The sequence below is a fragment of the Ornithorhynchus anatinus genome, chromosome 14, assembly GCF_004115215.2.
Source record: "Ornithorhynchus anatinus isolate Pmale09 chromosome 14, mOrnAna1.pri.v4, whole genome shotgun sequence".
In the NCBI taxonomy this organism is placed as follows: Eukaryota; Metazoa; Chordata; class Mammalia; order Monotremata; family Ornithorhynchidae; genus Ornithorhynchus; species Ornithorhynchus anatinus.
This window is the reverse complement of record NC_041741.1, coordinates 18385524-18411517: the sequence shown is the minus strand read 5'-3', so window position 1 is coordinate 18411517 and position 25994 is coordinate 18385524. Positions and strand designations below refer to the sequence as shown.

Genomic DNA, 25994 nt, shown 5'->3' with positions numbered 1-25994 from the left:
CTTGTTCAAATTCGACTTCCATGTCGTTTGACTTCTGAGGAGCCAAACTCTGAGGAAGGAGCCGTAAATCCGTTGCCCAACCCACAGCAGTGAGATAGCACCCCGCCTTATGAAACTTTTCAGTTTATTTTTTATCCTCTCCATAAACTGTCTTTATTTTCTTTCTCTCCTTTCCTCTTTGTTTTTTTTTCAGAGAAGGCAGTAGGAGGAAACTTAATCGAGAACATATCTCTGCTCAGAAGGAGAGGGACTCCTGAAAAGAAAAGCTAAATTCAAAGAATTTGGGTTTTTTTTTGCTATTTTTAAAAATGGCAGGTGTGAGTGGCTGTATAAAATATTCAATGTTTATCTTCAACTTCTTTTTCTGGGTAAGTAGTCTTTTTTAATGACAACTTTCAAGTAAGGGAAGTGACAGTGAAATGATAATCGTAAGTTAAATTAGACTCTAATTGAGACAAGAAAATGTATTTCCCTTCTGTAAATTTTGATTGGCTTGTGCCTTTTTCTACAGCAACATTTCAACTCTTTTGTTATATTATAATAATAATAACGATAGTATTTGTTAAGCGCTTACTATGTGCCAAGCACTGTTAGCGTACTCTCCCAGGAACTTAATACATTGCTCTGCACACAGCAAGCTCTCACTAAATGCGATCGATTAACTTTGGTTTCTTTGGTGAGGTTGTGGGAGAGAAATTTGTATAAATATTTCAGTATTGTTGGAAAAGAAATCAGAGGAAAATTCCTCTTGCTCTTCTCCCGGTCTCTTTCCCTAAGCTCAACTGTTTCTACTTGGTTTGAAAGAAAATGGCAGTTGGATGGTGGAAAAGCCCCGGGGTGAGGAGTTGTATGAGAAAGGGCACATTTTCAGAGCCTTAAAAACAACGGCCGAGGACTGATCCAAGAGAAAAGGAACCACAATAGTCAATTAATTACGTGTACTTTCTGAGCGCCAGTGGTGCTGTTTGAAGGTCTGGAAGTGGGCCTGACTCGCTTTGCCAAGATTTTGAATGAGAGCGATTTGTTAGTATTGCAAGGCAGCCCTTCTTCAAACTCATTTATTGAGCACTTACTGTGTGCAAAGCACTGTACTAAGCACTCGGACTAAGCCATGAGTTTGGTCGCTTGGCTCAGAAGAGGGAGATACCCGGAAGGGTAGAAATGAAAGTAGCCCATGACACATTCATCTTTGCTGGGATTTGGAAGGAAAACCGTGGTGTAATTCGGAGAAATATGTGAAAACCATAGATATATAAAGAAAAAGAAATAGATAAGAACTTTCCACCGACTTCAGTGGTGGGAAGAAATACAGTTGATCCGTGACAATGAGGAATATGAATCGGAGACCGTGGCACTAGGATGATGATGATGATATTTGTTAAGCTCTTACTATATACCAGGCACTGGTCTAAGCCGCGGGGTAGATATAAGCCGATCAGGTTGGATACAGTCCGTGTCCCACATGGGTCTCACAGCATTAATTCCCATTTTATAGATGAGATAACTGAGACACAGAGAAATGAAGTGACTCACCCAAGGTCACACAGCTGACAAGAGAAAATGCCGTTATTAGAATCCGTGTTCTTTTGACTCCCAGGCCTGTGCTTATCCACTAGACAACGCTGGCATGAATCAGAGTCCATAGTGCTATAATAATAAGAAGAAGAAGAATGATAAGAACGATGGTATTTAAGTGCTACTGTGTGCTGAGCACTGTTCTAGGCATTGGGGTAGATACATTGTAATCAGGAATGAATACAAGTTCATCAGGTCAGATAGAGTCCCTGTCCCACATGGGGCTCTAAGCCTGTGTATTCATAGATGAAATATTCAGAAGCTCAAATGCTGGAATATTTATTTTATTATTATTTATTTTATTAAGATGATTTTCTTCCAGTAGAGGACTGAAGAAAATGTTTTAATTTTTTCATTACATTTTTGAATGACTTGGTGACTGAAAGTGCCGACAGGTTTCCTAATTAAAATGAAAGTGGTCATAAGTCAGAAAGGTGTAAAGGGTCTGTCCTTTTCAAATCAGTAATTGACTTTTTCTCCCCTGAAAGTTGGACAGATGATATAAGGTGAATGAGGGCTTGTTATGGGCAGGGGACGTGTCTTCTAACTGTTTTACTGTACTTTCTCAAGTGTTCAGTACAGTATTCTCCCCATAGTTAGCTCAATAAACGCCACTGACTGAGAGTTAATTCTCCTAAAGGAATAGCAAAACCTTCCCCCCCAAAATCCTTCTCCAAGACACTGTTGTCAATCGGTCCTCTCCCTCTTCTCCGTCCTTCTGGCCATGCCAATATTTCAGCTACCATAACTTAACTAAACTTGACTTTTCATTTATGTGAGAAACAGTGTGGCCTATTAGGACAGGGGGCTTAGGAGTCAGAGGACCTGAGTTCTAATCTTAGCTCCACCATGTACCTGCTGTGTGACCTTGGGCAAGTCATTTAACTTATCTTTGCCTCAGTTCTCTCATCTGCAGATATTAAATACCTCTTTTCCCTCCTACTTAGGCTGTGAGCCCCATGTGGGGCCTGATTATCTTACATCTCCCCCAGCACTTAGTAAAGTGCTTGGTACGTGATAAACACTAAACAAATACCACTATTAATATTATTATTTTGCTTTATTTATCCACCTGTGTCTATTACTTGTATCTTCTGTCGAAATAAGGAGCAACGGACATATTTCTTCAAGGAACTTGCTTTCTAATGGGGAAGACAGTCAAATTTTTTTTTAATCGGGGAAGGCCTCTTGGAGGAAATTTGACCTTAATAAGGTTTTGAATAATGATCATAATAATAATTTTGGTATTAGTTAAGTTGTACTATGTCTCAAGCATTGAGCTAAGCCCTGGGGTAGATAAAAGATAATCAGTTCCCAAAGGAGGCTGGCAATCTAAGTAGGAGGGGGATCAGGTATTGACTCTCCATTTTGCAGATGAGACAGAGAAGTTGGGACTTGCCCAAGGTCATACAGCGGAAAAGTGGTAGAGCTAGGATTAGAATCTGTGACTCCCAGGCCTGCTCTCTTTCCACTCGGCTGTGCGGCTTCTCTGAAAGTGGGAGAGTGGTGGTCTGGTGTCTATGAAGCGGGGAGGAATTTCTAGGCAATAGGGAGGACGTGGGAAAGGGATCAGTGGCAAAATAAAGGAGATTGGGGGCACAGGGAGGAAGCTGACACTAGAAGAGCAAAATGTGTGAGGGGGCTGTAGTAAGAGATCAGGAAGGTAAGATAGGAGGGTCCAAGCTGAGTGCTTTAAAGCCGACGGTAAGGATTTTCTTTTAGATGTGGAGGTGGGAGTGGTGTGGATAATAATAATATTGGTATTTGTTAAGCGCTTACTATGTGCAGAGCACTGTTCTCAGCGCGGGGGGAGATACAGGGTAACCAGGTTGGTTGTCCCTCATGAGGCTCACAGTTAATCCCCATTTTACAGATGAGGTAACTGAGGCACAGAGAAGTGAAGTGACTTGCCCACAGTCACACAGCTGACAAGTGGTAGAGCTGGGATTCGAACCCATGACCTCTGACTCCGAAGTCCGGGCTCTTCCACTGAGCCGCGCTGCAAGAACAGAGCCTTGAAGGACAACCAATGACAGAGGGTGGGAGGCAGAGGAGGAGCCTGCAAAAGAAACAGAAAAGGAGCCCTCAGAGAGATAGGAGGAGAACGAGGAGAGGACAGTGTCAGTGAAGCCAAAGTTGGATAATGTGTCCAGGAGAAGGGGGTGGTCCACAGTGTTGAAGGCAGCCGATGGGTCTAGGAGGATGAGGATGGAGCAGAGACCGTCCGATTTGGTGAGATAATTAGAGAGGGCTCTTTCTGTGGAGCGAAGGAGGCAGACACCAGATTGGAGGGCTTAAGTAGAGAACTGCAGGAGATCAAGTTGGACCAGGTCATAACTCTGTATAAGCTCATTTTGGACAGAGAAAGTGTCCACCAACTCTTTCAGGTGTTTAATACAGTGCTCTGTATACAGTTAATCTTCCATAAATATCACTGAATGAATGATATTTGTGTGGAGAGTAAGGGTTGGATCTGGCAAATATAGAGTAAGAACTGTCAGGATTTAGTGACCAGAATACTTGAAAAACAATCAATCAATGGTATTTATTGAACACTTATTCGTGCAGAGTAGTGTACTAGGCACTTAAGATAGGGAAGAGTTGAGTATGGTGCCCATACTGATGGCTTGTGAGACAGGGAGGATGTTGGTGTTATCGATTTGAGATACAAAAAGTTGTTTTTAATGGTATTTGTTTAACATTTACTGTGTGTCAGGCACTATTTGAAGGTCTGGGCTAGATACAAGTTAATCAGGTTAGACACAGTCCCTGTCTCTCATGGGGTTCTTAATCAAAATAGGAGGGAGAACAGGTTTTGAATCCCCATTTTACAGATGAGGAAGCTGTAAAACGTAACAGCTGTGTGCAGAACAGTGTTCCAAGTGTTCGGGTGATACAACAGAGCTGGTGGATATATTCTGTGCCCACAAAGAGCTTATAATCAAGAGGGAGATACAGGCATAAATAGAAATCAATAATTTAAGGATTATGGATTTAAGGGCCATAGGTTTATGGGTGCGGCGACTGTCAAATGCCCGAAGATCCCGATCCGAGTACAAGAGAAGTGAAGTAACTTGGCCAAGATCACACAGCAGGGAAGTGGCAGAGCCGAGAGCAGAACCCAGGTCCTCTGACTCCCAATCCAGTCTTTCCACTAGGTCAAGCTGCTTCTCAAAGCAGGTAAGAGGAGAGAAGCGGTTAGGAAGGAAGATGAGAAGGCTCTGACAAATTCATCTCGTGTAACTCACCAGTATTTACCCCATTTACTCTTTCTTAGAGTTATTTCTCGGGAAAAAAAATTCAAGATGATATAAATTCACTTCTTCCTGCTTTTCCTTTCTGTAGTTTTTGTCTGGCTCCACAATAAATTCTAAGTTCCTTGAAGGGCAGAGAATGTGTGACTTTTTTTATTAATGGTATTTGTTAAACACTTACTATGTGTCAATCGCTGTTCTAAGCGCTGGGCTAGATACGAGTTTATCAGATTGCACATATGGGGCTCACTGTCTAAATTGGAGGAGGATTTAATCCTCATTTTGCAGATGAGATAACTGAGGCCCAGGGAAGTTTAATGACTTGGCCAAGGTCACCAGGCAAGCGAACAGGGAGTAGAACCCACGTCTTCTGGTTCACAGACCCATGCTCTTTCCAGGAGGCAACTCTGCTTGAGACTCTTACTGTTGTTAGTTACTTTTGTAGGCTTCCATGTCCACAACTCAGGCATTCAATAAATTATGTCAATGGATTGATTGATTGGGCCACATTATTGTTATGTTCCCAATGATTGTAATAATCAGGTTCACAAGTTTACGGACAATGAAGTGCCTGAGAAAATGCTTATTTCTTTTCAGAAGTGAATATAGATTTTCACAGCGATTGCAGTTTTAAAGAGTTTCAGCTCCGTAAACTCAACAGTCGTTCTTTGTTCTGGTTTATATTTAAGGGTAACTTTAGCAAAACGGTCTGTTATAAATGTGATAGAAAAATCTAATTGTTTTTGTGAAGAAGTTTAAATGGTTTACTCCAGGACTGAGTATAAGCAATCGGTTCATTCGTTGCTTGGGGGTCATGATGTATATCCAAAAAACCTGCAAGGCCAGGGTTTTATTTAGATGAAGAAAAATGTGTTTCCCGCATTATGAATTGGCTGGCAATTGCCCAAATTAAATAACCTGGTAGAGTCATTATGATGGTTAAAGATTTGCTAGGGGAGGGTAGGCAGGAAGGGGACATGCAAGTGGGAAGGGTTGGTATGAAGAATGTGTGTGTGGGGGGTTCGAACTAAGCAAACACGTGAAAAACATATGAGGAAACTTCTCTTTTCACAAACTATTAGTTGAGACATAGTTATATATCAACCCCATTTTGTCGATGTCCCGATGTCTTCTTACTTCTTCTACTACTTGCACCTTGAATGAATAATTTGCAGATTGCTAGCTGTTGCATCATTTGGTTGTTGAAGAGATGGACCCCCGGAACTGGCGAAGATATCTGTCTTTAAGCCAATGGGACCGATCACCGGCTTAATGCTGTCTTCTGAAAACCCCATGTTTGGAATGGAAAGATTGGGAAACTGGTCTTTACCAGTGGAGATACTTTTGCTTAACAATACATAAATAGGTTGTGCTTGGAACCTAGAAACCTTAGAAGAGAACCTGCAAAAAGAAGAGACGCGTACAGTGACATTTTTGTAGTTAATCTGCATAAACCACACCCGTAGTCCGTATGAAGTCTAGACTTGAGAGATATTTACAACCATCTGGATGTGCGGTTGGGAATTGTGAGTTTACCCTAGTTGTGTTCTAATAGAATCTTTTTCCTTCCAGTTATGTGGTTCTCTTATCCTGGGAGTATCAGTCTGGCTTCGTATAAGCAACAGCGGTCAAGAGGTAAAATAAATTCTTTTGGGGGACAAGAGGAGGTTGTATCTTACAACATAGCGATCCAGAATTCCCGTCTCTTCAGATGGAGGAAATGTGTGTTTGTACTTTTCTCTATTCCTCTAGAGTGCCGATGCCGGGATGGAGGGAAAGCCCAAACTATTTTGTTATACGTAAGCATAGTGCAACCATGCAAAGCTTCATTGCCTGAGCCAGGAACCTATCAGCCGTCAGTCGAAACTCTCTCGCTGGGTCACCGATCAGGGCCCTGAGTTGCTGAGCATCTGGAACTATTTCCATATATTAATGCCCTGCTTCGGTCCACCACACATTCACCTCATTGGTGAATTTCCTCTCATTTACTCTTTTGTGAAGTTACGTCTCAGTTATTGTCACAGTAACCCTGTGTATTTCGGCAACATCGAAACCTGGGAGCCCGGCAGTGGGCTTGCAGTGTGAAACAGTGCAACGTAGAAGATAGGGGGAAGCATCCATTACAGGTATCGGACAGGAGTCTCTCTGGGATGGTATGACCCTCCCCATTGGCTGTCCCCCTGGGCTTTGTTCTTTCTGCACCATAGAAACTACTTTTGGTGTTTAAAAAAGAGGGATATCTGCTATGTGGCACGTAGTAAGCGCTTAACTAATATCATTAAAAAGATACACACAGACCCCTCCAAGAAAAACAAGGATGGCAAGACAGAGGAGTGGAGGAGAGGTAATTTGTATGAGGTTGAATGTAACTCCAGCATTAGTAGAAAGATAAGATAACCCACCTATTCCTGCCCCACATAATTGTTCCCCGGGCAACTAGCTAGCCTATTTGAGCAGTCACTTTCTCCTCAGCTACCAGTACCAATTGCCATGAAAATCTAACTGAGGCAAGTTCCTGGCTGGGGCAGGACATGGTGTGTTGGTGGAGTGAGGGATTGTTTGCTGACTTCTGCCTTTAGGTCAGTGCCCTTCTGCCCACCCCCTGCCCCCAGACCCTGATGGATAACCATTGCCCTCCTGTCCATCTTTTATCGCCTGGGGTAATAGTAGAGCTCATTTGTCTATCCATGCTCTTGAGAATTACATTTTCAATTTCCAGTTTGAACTATGTGATCTTGACTTGAGTCTCTCCGTGGATTTAGGTAGGTGGATAGATTAAGCGTTCAGAGAGGTCAGATCAGCTCCTTCTTCCGAGCTAAGGCAGCTGACTCCATCTGCAAAATTTTGGTCCATTTAAGATGTGAGTAGGCTGCGTTATTTGGCTGGCACGCTGTTTTCCCCGACGGTGCTCACTGGTCACAGATCAAACCCCAAGATTTACTTAAGAAATTACACACATTGGACGGATTAAAGGAGAATTTCCATCCCTTTGAGAGTGCATTACTTCTCAGCAGGGAATAAGTGAATTAGGCATCAGACAAGCTGCCCCAGTTAAGCGACTTAAGGCTACATATCCTGTCTGTGTTTAGTCTCTACCGGAGGAACTACAGTACATATTAGTGTTGGCAAAATAGGTTTCCCGTGAGCTATATCAACTAATATCTGCAAAGGTAGGCACAGAGGAAGTACGCCTGGGCAAAAGGCTGAGGGCCAAAGAGGGTGAGTGGAGGCGGTGATTCCATGTAGGATTGGCAACCTGGACAAGCAAAAGAAAGATAAGAGGGGGAGGAAGATTCTTTCCCATAGCGCACAGCCACGACCGGTCATATTCATAGGACGAATTGGCTCCACCAAGTGATGGCCCTTTTCCTTTGAAGAAAGTATTGTCTTCCCTGAATTCTACAGAGAGTCACTGATCCAAATCAAGACAGCCCTACTGTGAATTATCCCAAGATACAGACTGAGGTAGAACTCACCGAGAAGACGCACAATCCTTTGCTCATGTCATGGTCCTTCCTCTTCGCTGCTCCCCCTCCAACTTGAAAATTCCTTGGGATATTTTTTTTTAATGGTATTTGTTAAGCACTTACTTAAGCACTTACTGTGTGCCAGGCACTGTACTATGTGCTGGGGTTCACAACCCACATGGGTTTCATAGTTTCCGTCCCTGTTGTACAGATGAGGTAACTGAGGCAAAAAGAACTTAAGTAACTTGCCCACGTTCACACAGCAAATAAGGAGAGCTGGGATTAGAACCCAAGTCCTCTGAGTCCCGGGCCTGAGAGCTAGGATTAGAACCCAAGTCCTCTGAGTCCCGGGCCTGTACATTTTCCCAGTAGGCCACTCTGCATCTCCCTTTAATTTAGCTCTGAGACTTCCTTAGCAAGTGTGCCTTCTGTTTCTCACCTCCACATTCTGTAGAAAAATGCACTTAGCAAATAACTTCTAGTACAAATTAGAGATGATTTGGAGTCTTTGGTTGATTAAACCGCTTCTTGCTTTCAGTTTCTGAAATCAGGTGAGTCCAAAGTGGATCTGAATCCAGCGATTGACCTATTGATTGCAGTGGGCACCACTATCATGGTACTGGGCTTCCTCGGCTGCTGTGGAGCTGTGAGAGAAAGCGAGTGTATGCTTGCCCTGGTAAGTTTAAAGGTCAAACGGCTACACCGTAGTGCTTCTCTCGTTTCCTTCCCAGAATCAACAGGGCTTGCAAACTGCACTGAACACCAGTCCTGTTTCTTGTTTCAAGGTTTGAATTATCAAACCGAGGCGTGTAAGAGGGAAGACCCAGTGTAACCTTGATCGTGCTGGGATGTAAATCCACGGGGCAGTGGGCTACCCATTTTTGCTGGAAGTACCATGGGTATTGTGGTGGTGGCTCAGATTTGGGCTGCATGGTGACTTTGGCGCTTCTCTCCTCACTGGGCAGCCACTTAACTCTAATAGGGTCTGGAAAAACTTCAGTAGCCTAGGGGTCCGGAGTCCTTGTCTCAGAAGAACATTTACCTCCTTCCCCCCGTCCACCAGCGGCAGAAAGGTAGCGTTGAGCTGATCAGTGCCTGGGAACCTACGTAGTCAAGCACATGGAGCTGCTCTAGCCCTTAAAATAGCCTGCCCTAGTTGTCCCTCAGCCAATGGCTGGAACTGCACCCCTGGTTTCTCCTCCTATGGCTACCAGCAGTTTTTCTCCTCAGCCCTAGACTCTGACCCAATGCTTCACACTCAGTGTCCCACAACCTTCTCTGTCCAGGGAGGTTCAATATGAGCTGTGTGAGTGACAGGGAGCCCGGGTGAAGCTGGCCGGTAAATCCCAGGGGTAGCCAACCCCCTCCAGCAGGGGAGCCTTATCAGGAGCCCTTGCCAACCTCCCAAGTGCTCAGTACAGTGCTCTGCACAGAGTAAGTGCTCAGTAAATAGTACTGATTGAGTGAGATACTGCCTGCAGGAAAAGTCTCCCAATTAGAACTTTGGGAACTAAGTCCTGTGGCAGGTGGCACTAGGAATATTATAGTCACCCTGACTGAAAATATTTAGGGTGAGATGGGACCTTTGCTCTTCTTGGCCCAGAAATCTGAGGAAGTAAAACATTCCCAGAAACATGTCAGATGGAGTTTTTCCAAGTAAATGTGACATTCTTATAAACGCTTTCTCCTCAGACCAGCAGTTTCTCTCCACAGCAAGGAGGATTATGCCAATCAGTTCAATCCATCAGTGGTATTTATTAAGTGTTTACTGTGTGCAGAGGACTGTCCTAAGTGCTTGGAAGAGTACAGTATAACAGAGTTGGTAGATGCATTCCCAGCCCACAAGGAACATAAAGTCTAAAAGGAGATACAGACATTTATATAAATAAATAAAGTACTGATATGTGCATATGTGCTGCAGGGCTAAGGGAGAGATGAATAAAGTGTGCAAATCCTAGTGAAAAGTGACCTAGAAGGGAATGGGACAGGAGGAAATGAGGGCTTAGGGAAGGCCTCTTGGAGGAGAGGTGCTTTTAATAACGATTTAATTTCCCTAATTTCCCCTGTTCAGCTTGGGGAAAGCCATAAATATGGACGGGAATGTTGGAAGGAATGGATAGCCCCCAATATCATGGTTTTCCCCTGACTCCAATCTGATAGTGGCCCAGGAGCCTCAGGAAAGATGAGACATTGGCCCCCAGCTCCCCTTAAGCCCTTAGGGCAGCAGGTTGCCCTTAGCAACAGGGCCGGTCGGGGGGGTATGGTGCAAGGCCAGAAGTCAGCCCCCCTACCTGGGTAAATCATGGCTCACCCCATAACCCTGAAGTAAATGTCTTGCCTCGGCATTTTGTAATTCACTTGCTTGACCACAGCACTAACTGGATCCAAACTTGCTTTACCTACTGCCAAATGATCCACCTGAAAGTACGAAACCCCTAGTGACCCCACATCTCAGATGAGCCGACAGTGGCAATCTGTCCCAAGACCAAACCTTACAAGTTCACCACAAGCAACACCGGAAGACTTTGAGTTTTGTCTGCGTTCCCTTCAGTCATTATCTAGTGGCTGAGGAACTATGTATGTGAAATGGTCCCATAGCAGGAATTGAAGCGGGCAGTGGAAGTTGAGGGCCACGAGAATTCACTAATTGGTCGATCAACTCCTAAAATAGTCAAGTGGTAACCATGAGGCAAAATGAATGCTACTTTATTGTCTTCTGTTACTCAATGAGCCAATAATATTTATTCAGCGCTTATTCTATACAGAACGCTGAACTAAACTCCTGGGAGTGCAATAGAGTAAATAAACTTAATCCTGATCTTCAAGGAGCTTGCAATCTAGTCGGGGAGACCACCAATAAAATAAAATAAGGGAAGGGAAACAATAGAGTATAAAGCACACATAAGTGCTGTGGGAGGGTGAATGTGCCGGTGTTTACTCAAGGACTCAAGAGTTGAAAATCTTGAGGTGGTGGAAGGGGAAGAAATAGGTGGAGAGATGAGACATTAAGCAGGGAAGACTTCTTGGAGGAGATATAGGAAGGGCCTTGAAGATGGCAGAGAAGTGGTCTGCTGGATGTACAGAGAGAGAGTTCCAGGCCAAAGGGAGGGTGTGAGCCAAAGGAGACGAGAACAAGGCACAGTGAGTAAAGATGGCTTGAGAGGAGAGGAGAGAGCTGAGGTGTAGTGAGAGGGGAGCAGAGAGAACTAGTAGGGAGGGAGAGACGACTGAATGAGAGGAAGTCACATTCCATTCTTTTCTTTTCCCGTTCTAGTTTTTCAGCGGATTGCTTCTGATACTGATTCTTCAGGTAGTGGCAGGGGCCCTAGCTGTCACAAAAAATCCTCAGGTGCGTACCTAGATGCCGTTCGGACCCCCAGACTACCTGAAATATCACTTGGTGGTTGACGTTCTTTTTAAATTCATTTGCAGATTGAACGGACTTTTAACAAGACCGTCGAAGAAAAACTACCCCTTCTACTATTGACAGGGCCTGAATCTGAAAAATTTCAGGATCTTTTAAAAGGATTTCAGAAGAAGGTGAGCAAACCCTTGTTAAAGATTCAGGGAGGTCCTCGCCTCCCATCTCCGTTCACCTCATGTTAGAAAGAAAAGAACTTAAGCTCGGAGTAGCCTGAACTGTCCTGGACCTTTATAGGCTGACCAGGCCAGTGGTCAAGAGCTCGATCCTGTAATTGGGATGCCGTGACTGTCTGGTGAGCCTACCTGAAATCAATCAGTCCTGAGCTTAACAGCTTAGTGCTCCTCTTCACTTCCATGTCCGGGCTTGGAGCATGGGCATTAAGTGATTGTCGCTTCAGTGTTCTGTACCATAAATCCCAGAATACTCGGGTGCCTCGGTTTCCTTTGCCTATGTTCTCAGAGTTGCCAAGATGCCATCTGAGGATCTGGGAGGGAGAGGGTGTTGGCGACTTTTGCTTAGGGAGCCAGCCTAGCTGACGATCCCAGATGCTCTAAGCCATCAGACAGCTGGGACCAAAATGGTTGTCTCTGGAGAAATCCTCCAATCAAAACTTGCTCTCCTTGTTTGGGGAAGGCTACTGCCACTTGTGCTCATCATCTGTGGCTGACTTGGGTAAATTGCCAAACTTCTGTAGTCTTTGGGAAGGCAGAGTTTGCAGTTTACCTGAAATGTATTGAGTGGTCTGTTGCAACTGAATTTATCACTCTCTCTTTTTATAAATGAAATTTTTACCCACAGTGTAACTGTTCTGTTTTATGCGAATGAGTGGTTCTGAAAGCCAGAAGTGATCGATCGATCAGTCAATAGGATTGAGCGCTTCATTGGGCACAGAGCATTATACTGAACACTTGAGACACATTGGTGGACGTGTTCCCTGCCCAAAATGAGCTTACAGTCCAGAGTGGGAGGTGGCGAATAAACACGGTCACAGCTAAAAGATTGAAGTCTCCTGAGTGGAAATGAAACTATGGAAGTGGAACTTCAACTGCAGAATGGTGCCGGCTTGATTGCTAGGTCACTGAGGCTTACCTGGATCTGGCCTAACCCGTGGGGACTGGATCAGTTCAGATTCACGAGGGGCCATCTCCTATTCGTAGTAATCTCGGTGTCGTGGCCGGCCCAGGTGACGATCTCCCCGGCTGGTATCCCTGGGTCTATGGAACAGTGACTCGGATATTTCGAGAGGTCAGTGGGACTGTAGCAAGCCCAAATGACTATTCGGTTTCCTGTATTTATTGCTCTCTGATGCTTCCTCCGCTGGAGAGGCGATACACAGTTGGGAAGTATGCCTGAATGACTCTGGGCCCGGTACTTCCTTGGACGATTGCCAAAGGCCAAAGGTCGTTCTTTGATTCCGGAGACCTGGCCAGTTATTCATGTCCATTTATATTCTGTGAACATGAAGAAATTGACTTCAAATGGATTTTGTAAAACATCTCTTCATTATGTTCTGCTAATATTAACTTCTATTGGATTCTAACATTTGCTAAAAGAAGGATATCGATCCTCTGGTTATTCTCATCCTATCTCAATCTGTTTCGTGGGGGTCCTCCTCTGCCTCCCACCCCCAAAGTGTGGGAGCTCCTCAAGGCCCCCTTCCATTCTCCATCTGCACCCACTCCCTTGGAAAACTCATTCGCACCCTTGACTTCAACTATCATTCTCTATGCAGAAGATTCCCAAATCTATATCCCAAATGTATATCTATATCTAGAACAGTACCTTGCACATAGTAAGCGCTTAACAAATGCCACAGTTTATATCTCCGGCCCTTATCTCTTTCCTTCTCTGCAGTCTCACATTTCCTTCTGCCCTCAGGACATCTTTTATTGGTTGTCCCGCCCACACCGCAAACAGAACCCTTGTTCTGTTTGACATGTCCAAAACAGAACTCCTTATCCTCCACCCAAACCCTGTCCTCCCCGGGACTTTCTCATCATCGTGGACAACCCGTAACGTTGGCATTATACTCAATTCGTTTTCCTCATTCGGTCCACGTATTCACTCTGTCGTCAAATCCTGTCCTACCTTCATAACGTGGCTAAAATCTGCTCTTCCCTCTCCATCCAAACTGCTAACACAATTGTTTCTCCCCACTCCAGTCCAAACTTCACTCTTGTGCCCAGATCATTTTTCTACAAAATCATTCAATCCGTGTTTCCCCGCTCCTTAAGGAACTCCACTCGTTGTCTGTCCACCTCCCTGTCAAACAAAAATTCCTTGCCTTAGGCTCTAAAGCACTCTATTACCTTGCCACTTTATTCACCTCCCTTCACCAGCCTCACAGCACTTTTGAACATATCCATAATTTCATTATTTATATTAAAATGTCTCCTCCCCTAGACTGTAAGCTCCCTGTGGGCAGGGAATGTATATACCAGCTCTGTTGTATTCTCCTGAGTGCTTTTTCAGTGTTCTGCACATAGTAAACACTCAATAAATTCGATTGATTGATTGATTGATTATCACTGAATAAGTTTTCTACTTTTAGAAATTCTCCTCAAAACCTCTTTTTTCTAACAGTATAAATGCTGTGGCTTAGTCAAAGGATATGAAGATTGGGGAGATAACTTTAAAAACCATTATGAAAGCTGTAGATGTCCCCAGGAGGTTATAGACAAATGCTTGAAGTGGAAGGAAGACATCTATATTTACCAAAAGGTGAGCTCTGATTTGGATTAAACATAGTTAAGGACTTTTATTATTTCATGAGTGGTTGCCACCAGAATGATGGGGGAAAATGAAATAGGGTATTGAAAATGGAAATTTTTTTGGTAATCTTATTTTTCCTGGAGTGACAATCTACGAGCTAAGGGCTCTACACTGCATTGTGGAAAGTAGTTGTGAATATAAGAAAAACGCGTGGCACTAAAGATCTAATTCATAGAAAGCATCTGGTGACAAAAATATATCCATTTGATGTTGAGGATTTTTTTTAAACTCTAAGGAGAGAATGTAAAAGTCTTGAATGGGTGAGTAATACTCATGCATTAGCCTAAAATTATGTAGAAAATAGCATTTAATTTTCTTGAGGGTGGATTTAATCCAAAATGTAATTTCATTTGGTTTTGACTTTTATTAATGAGATTAGGCAAGGTCTATAGAATAAAGAGTAGTTATTGGGAAAGTGTCACAACCCAGTTGCTTTTTGTGGGCTCGTGGGTTTGCTTGTTAAGCATGATCTATTTTTGAAATGGTGAAAGTATTTGATAATACTCTGGTGTAATAATTAATGTTGGTATTTGTTAAGCGCTTACTATGTGCAGAGCACTGTTCTAAACGCTGGGGTAGATACAGGGTCATCAGGTTGTCCCACGTGAGGCTCACAGTCTTCATCCCCATTTTACAGATGAGGTAACTGAGGCCCAGAGAAGTGAAGTGACTTGCCCACAGTTACACAACTGACAAGTGCAGCGTGGCTCATTGGAAAGAGCACGGGCTTTGGAGTCAGGGCTCATGAGTTTGAATCCCAGCTCTGCCACTTGTCAGCTGTGTGACTGTGGGCAAGTCACTTAACTTCTCTGTGCCTCAGTTCCCTCATCTGTAAAATGGGGATTAAGACTGTGAGCCCCACGTGGGACAACCTGATTCCCCTGTGTCTACCCCAGCTCTTAGAACAGTGCTTGGCACATAGTAAGCGCTTAACAAATACCAACATTATTATTATTATAAGTGGCAGAGCCGGGATTCAAACCCACGACCTCTGACTCCCAAGCCCGGCCTCTTTCCACTGAGCCACGCTGCTTTTCTAATGGATAGATCACAGGCCTGGGAGTCAGAAAGTCATGGGTTCTAATTCCAGCTCCACAACTTGTCTGCTTTGTGACCTTGGGCAAGTCACTTAAAGTTGTCTGTGCCTCAGTTACCTCATCTGTAAAAAATGGGGATGAAGAGTGTGAGCCTAATGTGGAACAGGGACTGTGTCCAACCTGATTAACTTGAATCTACCCTAGTGCTTAGAACAGTGCTTGGCACATAGCGCTTAACAAGTACCATTATTATTATTATTAGTGGAGATGGAGTTGTTAGCCTAAAAGCAAATGCTGTAGAAGTTCTCTATTTTCTAAAATGTGTTGTCTAAGAGGTTGATAACTAACGTTATTCAGAATCCAAAGAAAAGCGGGACTTTTTTATTTTTGGTTCAAGACTCTGGAGATTAGCTATCTGTTCTGTAATACAATAGGGAAAGAAAACGGATTTCATCTTCTTTCTCAGTATTTGTACTGTAAAAGGCTTCAACCTGCAGGCATATGGGATTTTTTGCGTGTTGGAAAGTTTATGCTGAAACATAAATTAAAATTAATGCTTTCCGAAGTAAGAGGCTGGTAGCCTGGTGATATTTTTTTATGATATTAAATGTGTACTGTACTTGGGGTAGATAGAAGCTAATCAGGTTGACACAGACCCTGTCCCTCATGGGGCTTGCAGTCTTAATCCCATTTTACAGATGAGGGAATTGAAGCGCAGAGAATTGAAGTGACCTGTCCAAGGTCACGCAGCAGGCCCGGGCTCCATCCACTAAGCCACCATGCTTCTCTACCCTTGAGACCTCCAATTGAGGAAGACTTTTTTTAAAGAAAGGAAAGGGACATAGTTCTTTGAGGGAAAGTGCCTAAATTAGGAGGAAATCTAGATTTAGGTGGCTGCCATAGCAGGTAGAACTAGATTCCACTCTCATAAGATTACTCTGGAAATAGATTGATCAGCATCTTGAATCATACTGGTTTTCCTCAAAATTGCTACCTTGATTGCTACCTTAAACTGGGTTATTCTAGCTGGCTACTAAAAACCTTAAAAGATGAAACAAATACTCCACACTTATAAATATGAATCAAGAGGGCAAAAATTTAGGTAAACTCAAAAAATCCCAAATAGGAATAAAATAATATGGAAATGAAAGATGGTATTAAAGCCATATTTAAAAAATCCAACAATAAAGCACTCAATTCCTCCAGAAACTGAATTTTATAAAACTAATTTTTTTTTAGCAAGTCCAGTTTTCCCGCTCCAGTGAGAGAAATTGACCTCCAGAGAAAGTAGAAATTAACCAAGAAAACAACACGGCCACCTCTTTAAAGTGTTTTTCATTGCCATTCTCCAAACTGTGGACTTTTCATTAAAACTCTCTTCTTTCTGGGATCCAAATTTCATCCATGTATCCAGTTAATAAAACCTGCATCTAACTCCAACTTTTCAATCTCCAGCATTTCTTCTCAAACTGAGAAGCTGAAAAATCTCCAGAATTGTTCTCAACCAAATTTTAAAAGAACTAGTCTTCCACATCCACCCGATTCAGCTGGATATAGGCTCTGTGCTGCCCCAGTTTCCCAAAGGCAGGTCATAAATCCATAAAATATTTCCATCTGCCTTGTGTCATTTGAGAAAAGTCTGGAAAAATAAGAACATCGGAATGACCATAATTCACATTCTCTTTTTTCCTCTTGCAAAGATAATCCATTTATCTGAAAAACCTCAAAATAATAAATGGGATTTATTAGATATCATTAATCTCACAGTTAAATTTTAAAAGACTTCAATACTTCCTCGGGTTATTTGTTGGAATGTATGGCGAAACACATTACAATACGGGGTGAGGACTCTGCAGCCTTGAAAAATTTTGATCATCTTTGCCAGCTTGAAATTGTCACAAGGAGGATGTATGTCTTGGCAACTTGTGCAGAATCTCTTCCATGCTGTGAAATGTGCTTTCAAATGCTGTTAACAACTGGCAGAGGATTTGAGCTATTTAAAAAGAAATAAATGGTTCCAAGCTTAATATGCGTGTCAGGATGCCGAGAGCGAAAGACTGCGGAAGCGGCATGGCCTGGAGGAGTGAAGGGAGTCAGAGGACCTTGGCTCTAATCCTGCCTCTGCCATTTGCCTGCTGTGTCATCTTGGGCAAGTCACTTCACTTCTCGGCACCCACCTATTCTGTCTCCCCCTTAGACTGTCAACCCGTATAGCACAGGGACAGTGTCTGACCTGATTGTCTCGTATCTTTCCCAGCACTTTATACGGTGGTTGGCACAGAGAAAGTACTTAACAAATCACACTTTTATGACCATTTTCCTCAGAACTTATTTGGTTAGGTTAAAGCAATGAGTTTCAGTACAGTTGTGTGTCTGGTTCTCCGACTCTTCTTTGAGTAAATGGTATTTATCCAATACATAAATAAAAACAATTTGTGCAAAGCTATTTGTAGAGTAGTTACTATACCGAGCACCACACTAAATATTGGGTAAACATAAAATCGTCAGTTCAGAGAAGGTTCCTGTCCTAAGTTTTGGGGCCTCCATTCATTCAGTCGTATTTATTGAGCGCTTACTGTGTGCAGAGTATTAAGCGCTTTCAAATCTCATCCCAACAGCAGGCACGACAAACGATATTCAAAAAGCCGGCAATTGCTCTCAGCACGCGGTCTTTCTAGCATGTAACCAAAGTAGATGGCTTCCTTCTTCTAGACTGTTAATCGATCAGTCGATCGTATTTAGTGACTACTTACTGTATGTACTAAACACTAGGCAAGCTCCCTTCCTACAGGAACGTACAGTCTATAGGGAGCTTTCGAAGATAGGATCGTAAGTGTCTCTTGTACATTTTGAAAATCAGGGCGCTCTACTAAATAATTGGGTAGGTTAAAACAGAATTCTTCAACTATCTGAGGTTGAATAATCCACAGCACATTCGAACTGCCCCTGTAGAAGGATTGTGTTTGTGTTTCGTGAGATTCTAGATAACCATTTAAAACATTCAGCATCCTAACCATTGGTGATTGCAACTGATGTGTGTTTCTCTTGTAGTCGTGCAGAACTGCGATAATGGAATACCTCAAGAACAACCTCCTTATAGTTGCTGGCATTGCATTTGGATTGGCCATTGTGGAGGTACCGTACATTTTTGATAGATCCCCTAAATGGAATTAAGCTGGAGGTGCCCCACCTGGATTACTTTACTACTGGAAACAGTGAATCAAAATAAAGTCCCGGATAATAGAATGGGTTCCTGTTAGTTTTGATTAGTTACTTGGAATCTGTTTCCTAACTTTGTTTGGGACAGGAAGTATTCATTGAACTGAAACTGTTTGAGAAGCTGTTATTGCACATTTCCACCCTATAACATCTTTGCTTCTCATTTTCTCAGTTTGGGATTCATCTGGACTGGCTGCTAAATAAGTCTGGTGGACCACCTTGAGTTCATTTTATGATTTGCTTTCTTCATTTCCAGGAGTATTTATGAAGCGCTAAATACGCACTAAGTGATTAGATTCTTTTTCCTCCTCAAACCCGCAATGTCTCTGCCCCCCCATAGGGCTCACAGTCTAAGAGTGAAGCCCAAAGAGGTTAAGGGACCGCCCAAGGTGACCCAGCAGACCAGAGGTTGATCTGGGATTAGAATAGTCACCTGATACCCAGAATATGTCTGTATTCTTCTTCCTAAACTCCACTGCCGTAATTTAGCGCAGTCTAACCGGATGGGGGCCGGGAATGGTTATAGACGCAGTTGCTTCCCGGGGATCCCGGACTTCTCAGGAAAAATCATCCAGTGTGAGAGCCCTGACATGAGCCTTGAAGGAGCCTAAACTCTTGTATCCACAAGGACTTCTCCTTAAACACTCTCCTGGTCTTCTCCTCTCCTGATGGATACAGTCCTGATGGGACTGACCCGAAAATACTTTTCCTCCCTATGGGCTAAGGCAAGTTCCAAGTCAGCTCACCTTCAGCTCCCTTCCTCCCTTCACCCTTCTTTCTTCAGTGACAAAACAACATTGAGAAGCAGCGTGACGGAGTGGAAATAGCACAACGAGGTCAGGGGATCCCCCTCCGTCACTTAGCTTCTCTATGCCTCAGTTGCCTCATCTGTAAAGTGGGGATTAAGACTGAGCCTATGTGGGACAGGGACTGTGTCCAAGCTATGTATCTTGAATCTATCTACCCCAGTGTTTACTACAGAGTCAGACACATAGTAAGCACTTAACAGATATGTACAAAACCCCCCAAAAAACTTCCCAGGGAAGGAATTCCTGTCCTAGAATTCAAAACATTCTCCATCCTGGAAGCCTCCAGAAGTCTTGTCTGCTCTCAGCGGCCACGAAGTATCACCCTTTCATCTTTCTGATTCATCTTTCTGCACTGGTTGGCTTCGTCTTGTGTAGTCTTGGAGTCTTCTGGAGTTGCTCACCTCTAAGTCCTCACCAGGAGCAGAGTCAGGGAGCCAGGGGTACAATCCCTTATAATGTTGATTTTGATCCTAGAATCTGGAATGTTGAATCTGCCTAGAAAATATGGAGTTGGGCGACCTTGCTTAATTTAGGAGCCATGCAGCTAAACTCTTTCACAATCCCTTTCAAGTTTATCAGGGGAATCAAACCGTCAAAGTTATTTACCGAGTGATTAATGTGTGAAGAGCACTGTACTAAACACTTGAGAAAGTACAGAACAAGAGATCTGTGATCTTGAGCAAGTTACTTGGCTGCGCCTCAGTCATGTCATCCGTAAAATGGGACTAAATCTGTGAACCTCATTATGGGACATGAACTGTGTCCAACCTGATGATCTCGTACCTACCCCAGCACTTAATACAGTGCCTGGCACATAGTAAGCACTTAACAAATGCCATTAAAAAAATGGTGAATGCGATCCACTGCCCACAAAGAGCTTACAGCGGGAGACAGACATTAAAAATTAGGGATAGGAGACATAGAAGAGTATAAGAATATTTACATGAGAATTGTGTTGCTGGGATGAGTATCGAGGTTCTGTTTTCCCGACATTCCTTCAGAATTTTCTTATTCATATGAAAAGCTATAGTCCCTTCCCAGCTGTCCTTATAGAGGGCTCTTCTCTTTGGTTCATTCGGGACAGGAGGGGAGATTTGAGCCAAGACTGTGGCATCCCAGGCTGCAAGGTAATTTAAGATACTTTGAAAATAAGGGGGTTCACAGTCAAATCTCCAGGAAAGGGCAACAGGCCAGAGATACCCAGGAATGACTAGTGGGACATCACATCCCCGTGGATTAGGGGACTTCCTGGACTCAAATTGCCGTAGTTGTCGGTAGTTTGATTTCTGATAAATGAACAAAACAGAAGATAGTGCACTTTCCTGGCTCGGCTTCTCGTTCCCAGCCCCCGTCTCGTCTAAACCACGTCCATGCTTTCCTGCTAACTATGTGCATGTCTGACTTCTCTCACCTCGCTTAAAAAGAATGGAGAGCTAACTGTTACAGGCAAGGCCTTAGAGAGGTTCACAGTTGACTACTGTTAGCTTGAGCAAATCTCTCCATCCTGAGGGACTCATTCCTTGCCTATAAATTGGGATTAGTTTGCATTTATAAGGCACACTTCAGGAGCAATGAAAATGTAAACTACTCCATCATCCTCCCGAGCAGACGAATTTTCACATACTCTGTTAAAATTCAAAAAATGGAAAATAAAACTTGCTGATTTCTGAACGAAGACATTGCCAACAAGCTACAGATACATTATCCAGGTACAGCAGGAAATCAAATTGCAAGAGAAACAGGACAACAGTTCTTTATTCATTAGACAGTATATCTATGGGGCATTTGGGGCGTCTGTTACACATTTAGGTATTTTAGTGGTTGCCTCAAAGATACACGTGAAAGTAAACCTCTGATTATAAACCTCAGTGAAGAAGGGGAAATAGGGGCTCTATATTTATGCCACAGTGGAGATTAGATGCAAGCAATTTATGAGTCACGGTTTCTAAATCAAGCCGATGGCCAGAACTTTCTTTTCTAATTGTACTATTTGTTAAGCATTTACTATATGCTAAGTATCAGGTCAGACGCAGTTCTGCCCCACATTGGGCTGACGGTCTACAAGTGAAAGAGAAAAGGCATTTAGTCCCCATTTTGCAGTTGAAACAGTGGCATGGAGAAATTAGGTGACTTGTCCAAGGTAACACAGCAGTCAGCTGGCAGAGATGGAATTAGAATACAGGTTTTCTTACTCCCAGGCCCGTGCGCTTTCCACTAGCCCACACGGCTTCTCTCTAGTTTTTAGCTTAAATAATTATAATGATACTAATATTGGTATTTAAGTGCTTACTATATGCCAAGTATTATACTAAGTGGTGGGGTAGGTAGAAGATAAGTCCTACATGAGGTTCCCAGTCACAGTAGGAGGGAGAAAGGTATTGAAGCCCATTTTTGAAGATGAGGGAACTGAGGGACAGAGAAGTTAAGTGTTTTCCCAAGTTCACACAGCAGGTAAGTGTCGACGCTGGAATCGGACTGTAAATTCCTTAAAGGCATGGAGCACGTCTGCCAAATCTATTGCATTATACAGTATATTTGCTTAGTACGGTGTTCGACACACTGTAAAAGCTCAAGAAGTACTACTGAAGCATTCATTCATAATCAAGCAGATCACTGATGGTTTAGAACAAATCATATAAAGCTTTGCACTAACCTTTAGACTTGAGCATATTTTTCTGAAAGACAATTGTCATATTTATTGAACACTTAAGTGTGTGCAGAGCACTCTACTAAGTGGTTGTTAGAGTACAGTAAATCAGATTCGGTAGACATGTTCCCTTCCCACAAGGAGCTTGCAATCTAGCGAACTATGATACAAAGAAACGTAGAGCATTATAGCTTTAGGCATTTTTCCTGTTTCTAGTGTTTAGGGCAACTGTGCAGATATTTTTGAAAAACCTGTCGGATTCATTCTCTTCATCCTCCACCCCTCCCTGCCAATTAGCATTTTACCTTCTCCTTTTCATAAGGGGTGCCTATTCCTTCCTTCTTCCCTTAGACAATCTCCACCATCTTTATCTGCTCCAAAATAATAATTGTTGTATTTGTTAAGTGCTTACTATGTGCCAGGCACTGCACTAAGCCCTGGGGGGGATTCAAGCAAATCAGGTTGGACACGGTTCCTGTCCCACATCGGGCCTGTAGTCTCAACCCCCATTTTACAGATGAGGTAACTGAGGCCCAGAGAAGGGTAGTGACTTGCCCGATGTCACACAGCAGACAAGTGGTGGAGCTGGAATTAGAACCTGTGTCCTTCTGACTCCCCGGCCCGTGCTCTCTCCACTAGGCCAGTCTTTCAGTGTCTCCTTTAGATTCCTCCAAATATTCAGGTTCCCAATAGATCCAACAATAAAGGCCGTGAAACCCAGCTAAGAGCTGTTAGGAAAGAAGGAAAGCTGCACGATCCTCTGCATGAAGGGATCCCAAGGTGATGATAATAATAATAGCATCTGTTCAGTGCTTACTATGTGTCCAGCCTGTTATAAGCGCTGGGGTAGATACAAGCTAATCAGGTTTGATACAGTCCCTGTCTCACATGGGTCTCAGTCTTAATCCCCATTTTACAGATGAGATAACTGAGGCCCAGAGAAGTGAAGTGACTTGCCCCAAATCACACAGCAGACAAGTGGCGGAGTCGGGTTTAGAATCCAGGTCCTTCTGACTCCCAGGCCCGGGCTCTATCCGTTAGGCCGTGCTTCTTCCCTGATCTCATCAGTCATTGCATCTCATCCAGTCCCCCGCCTCTTATGGGCCAGAGAAAGAATATAGAGAAGCAGCATGGCCTAGTGGAAAGAGCACAGGCCTGAGTGTCAAAAAGATCTGGTTTCTAATCCCATCTCCACCACTTGCCTGCTGTGTGTCCTTGGGCAAGTCGCCTAAATTCTCTGTGCCTCAGTTTCCGCTCCTGTAAAATGGGGGTTCAGACTGTGAGCCCCATGTGGGACGTGGACTGTGTCCAACCTGATTAACTGGTATCTACCCGAGGACTGAGTATGGTGCCTAGCACATAGTAATGCTTGATAAACACCATTTAAAAAACCCAAAAAAACAAAACAACTCTTCCCCGGCTCTGCCACTTGTCAGCTGTGTGACTGTGGGCAAGTCACTTAACTTCTCTGTGCCTCAGTTACCTCATCTGTAAAACGGGGATTAACTCTGAGCCTCATGTGGGACAACCTGATTACCCTGTATCTACCCCAGCGCTTAGAACAGTGCTCTGCACACAGTAAGCGCTTAACAAATACCAGCATTATTACATTATTATTCCACTAAGGAAGAGAAATCCGCAGAGCAGGAAAGATTTCAGAGAAGTTCCCTTGGGTTTGGTCAGTCCTTTCTTCTGGACTTTCAAGCACTCCAATATGATGAAAAAAACATTCTTCCTCATTTCGGCTGGGCCGTAACGAAGAGGTCCTGACTCTAGTAGTGGCGGCCTTGACGGGAGTAGAAACATTATTATTATTCTCAGAAATTCAGTCACCGAGGAGTGGATGAAGGATAACCTTAAGCCATTGTTCCAAAGAACACTTTGTTCCAGAGAGAGCATTTCTTTTGAGGTAGGGCTGGCATTTTCGCAAGTTTATCATGGAGCTTAGCATATGTATGCTCAAACTGGGCTGTTTTAATTGTTTCCTCATCTCCTGAACAAGAATAGATTATCTTTGTGTGACAGGACAATATAGGAGAATGTGATATTAGCCTGGGAGTCAACTGATAAATGCCCGCTTTGCATCTCAAGAACATGGCAGCAGAACAAGTGAATTTTGTCACATTGCCTTATCTCATCATTTTGCCTATTTAAATAATCCATCAACGCTATTTTTCCAGAAAACCAGAAGGCTTGAGGTCAGGACAGTGACAGATTTTCAGAGTTTTTTTTTTGCCAAGTGAAACTGAAAATCATAACTTTATTCTGGCAGAGTACTAGTATTGGTGACCTAAGGAAAAAAAAAATGCTGACGTTCCAACTAAAATACATTTCCAGGAAAGTATAGACCTGTATTCTCCCTAACTTCAAAGCCCTGCTGAAATCATTTCTCCTCCAAGAGGCCTTCCAGGACTAACTACTCCATTATTTCTCCACCCTTCTGCAGTCTCCCCTTCTGCTTTCCCTGCATATTTGGGTCTGTACCCCTTCGGTTCTTTGATGCTCACCCCACTCCCAGCTCCACAGCACTTAGATAATATCTTACACATTGCCACTTGACCGAAAGTTGATATATTTTAATGTCTGTCTCCCCGTCTATAATGTAAGTTCCCTGAGGAGAGAGAATGTGTCTACCAACTCCATTTTATTGTATTCTCCCAAGCAATAAGTACAGAGCTGTGCATACTGTAAACACGCAATAAATACCGTTGACTGATTGATTAGAAAGCCTCAGTACAGTAAGACAGTTTGCAGTGACGACTTAAGTGACAGTTGATCCAAACGGCAGTCTACGGGGAAGAGAGAAGGGAATGAGAAAGATCTGGCATGTCATTACTGGGTCAGTGTTCCCCAACTCAGAAATTGCAGGGCAGAACGTGAGTTTTCCCAAATTGGGGCATTAACTACGGTCGTGGTGAAAGTCATGGATCTTGTAGCTCTGGAGGAGTGAGAATTACACAGAGATTTTGGTCCCTCAAGTTTGACCTGATTGATATTCATATTAAAATTTGCCATTTGCTTGATGTATAGGCAGCTGGCTATCTACATTTTTTTAGACCTGTGACACTTTGAAAAATTTGATCTCTATTTTGTGGGCTGGCATTTACTTGAAAGTGTGTTTGTATTTGTGTGTGTGGCCTATTACTGTGGCTAGAAGCTCATTTCTTAACGTTTCTTTGACTTCTGACCTTCTTCAAATGCTCAATACTGTTAGAAACCATTATAATTCTATGTCAGGAAGCAAATGATTCTATCTCCCTGTCTTTGGTCAGATTGTACTCAGTCATTCCAAACAAGATGTGAATCTTGCTACCATATTTTATCCTCATAAATTTCTTTGAGTTCTTAAGCAGAAAAGGGACTACGAGATTCTAAAGGTAGGAATGCACAATCGCAAGCGAGATTGGGAATTGTAAAACTTAGCATTTATTTGAGCAAATGTTCCAGGTCTGTCTTTGCTACTTAGTGATTCTGTGACTGTCGTATAATTCTATAACTTTATGTTCTAGGTCCTCGGTTTGGTGTTTTCTCTGATTTTGCTCCTCCAGATTGGGAAGAGTTGAAAATGCAGATATGTTGAAGATTCACCAGTCAGACGTTTGTCTCTTTCCCACTTGTTTTTGGCTTTCGATGTTCAAGTAGACATCAGGAGCAGCTGTTCTGCTCAATTATATCATAGAGCCAGATACATAAATATCTTCCAGAATGAAACATATTTGAGATCTGTGAGACAGAGTTGATGCTTTGAGTATCAGTTTTCCTTGCAATAAAACATTTGTTCATACGGTGA

The 25994-nt window shown here is 43.1% G+C and overlaps 1 protein-coding gene across 1 annotated transcript; it reads left to right on the top strand.

Moving 5' to 3' along the window:
- On the top strand, nt 1–25994 carry TSPAN8 (tetraspanin 8). Its single transcript, XM_007666314.3, has 9 exons — nt 1–89; nt 194–368; nt 6402–6464; nt 8835–8972; nt 11571–11645; nt 11729–11836; nt 14304–14441; nt 18581–18664; nt 25714–25994. The coding sequence occupies exons 2-9, from the start codon at nt 309–311 to the stop codon at nt 25765–25767; spliced, it is 720 nt and encodes a 239-aa protein (XP_007664504.1). The 5' UTR covers nt 1–89; nt 194–308; the 3' UTR covers nt 25768–25994.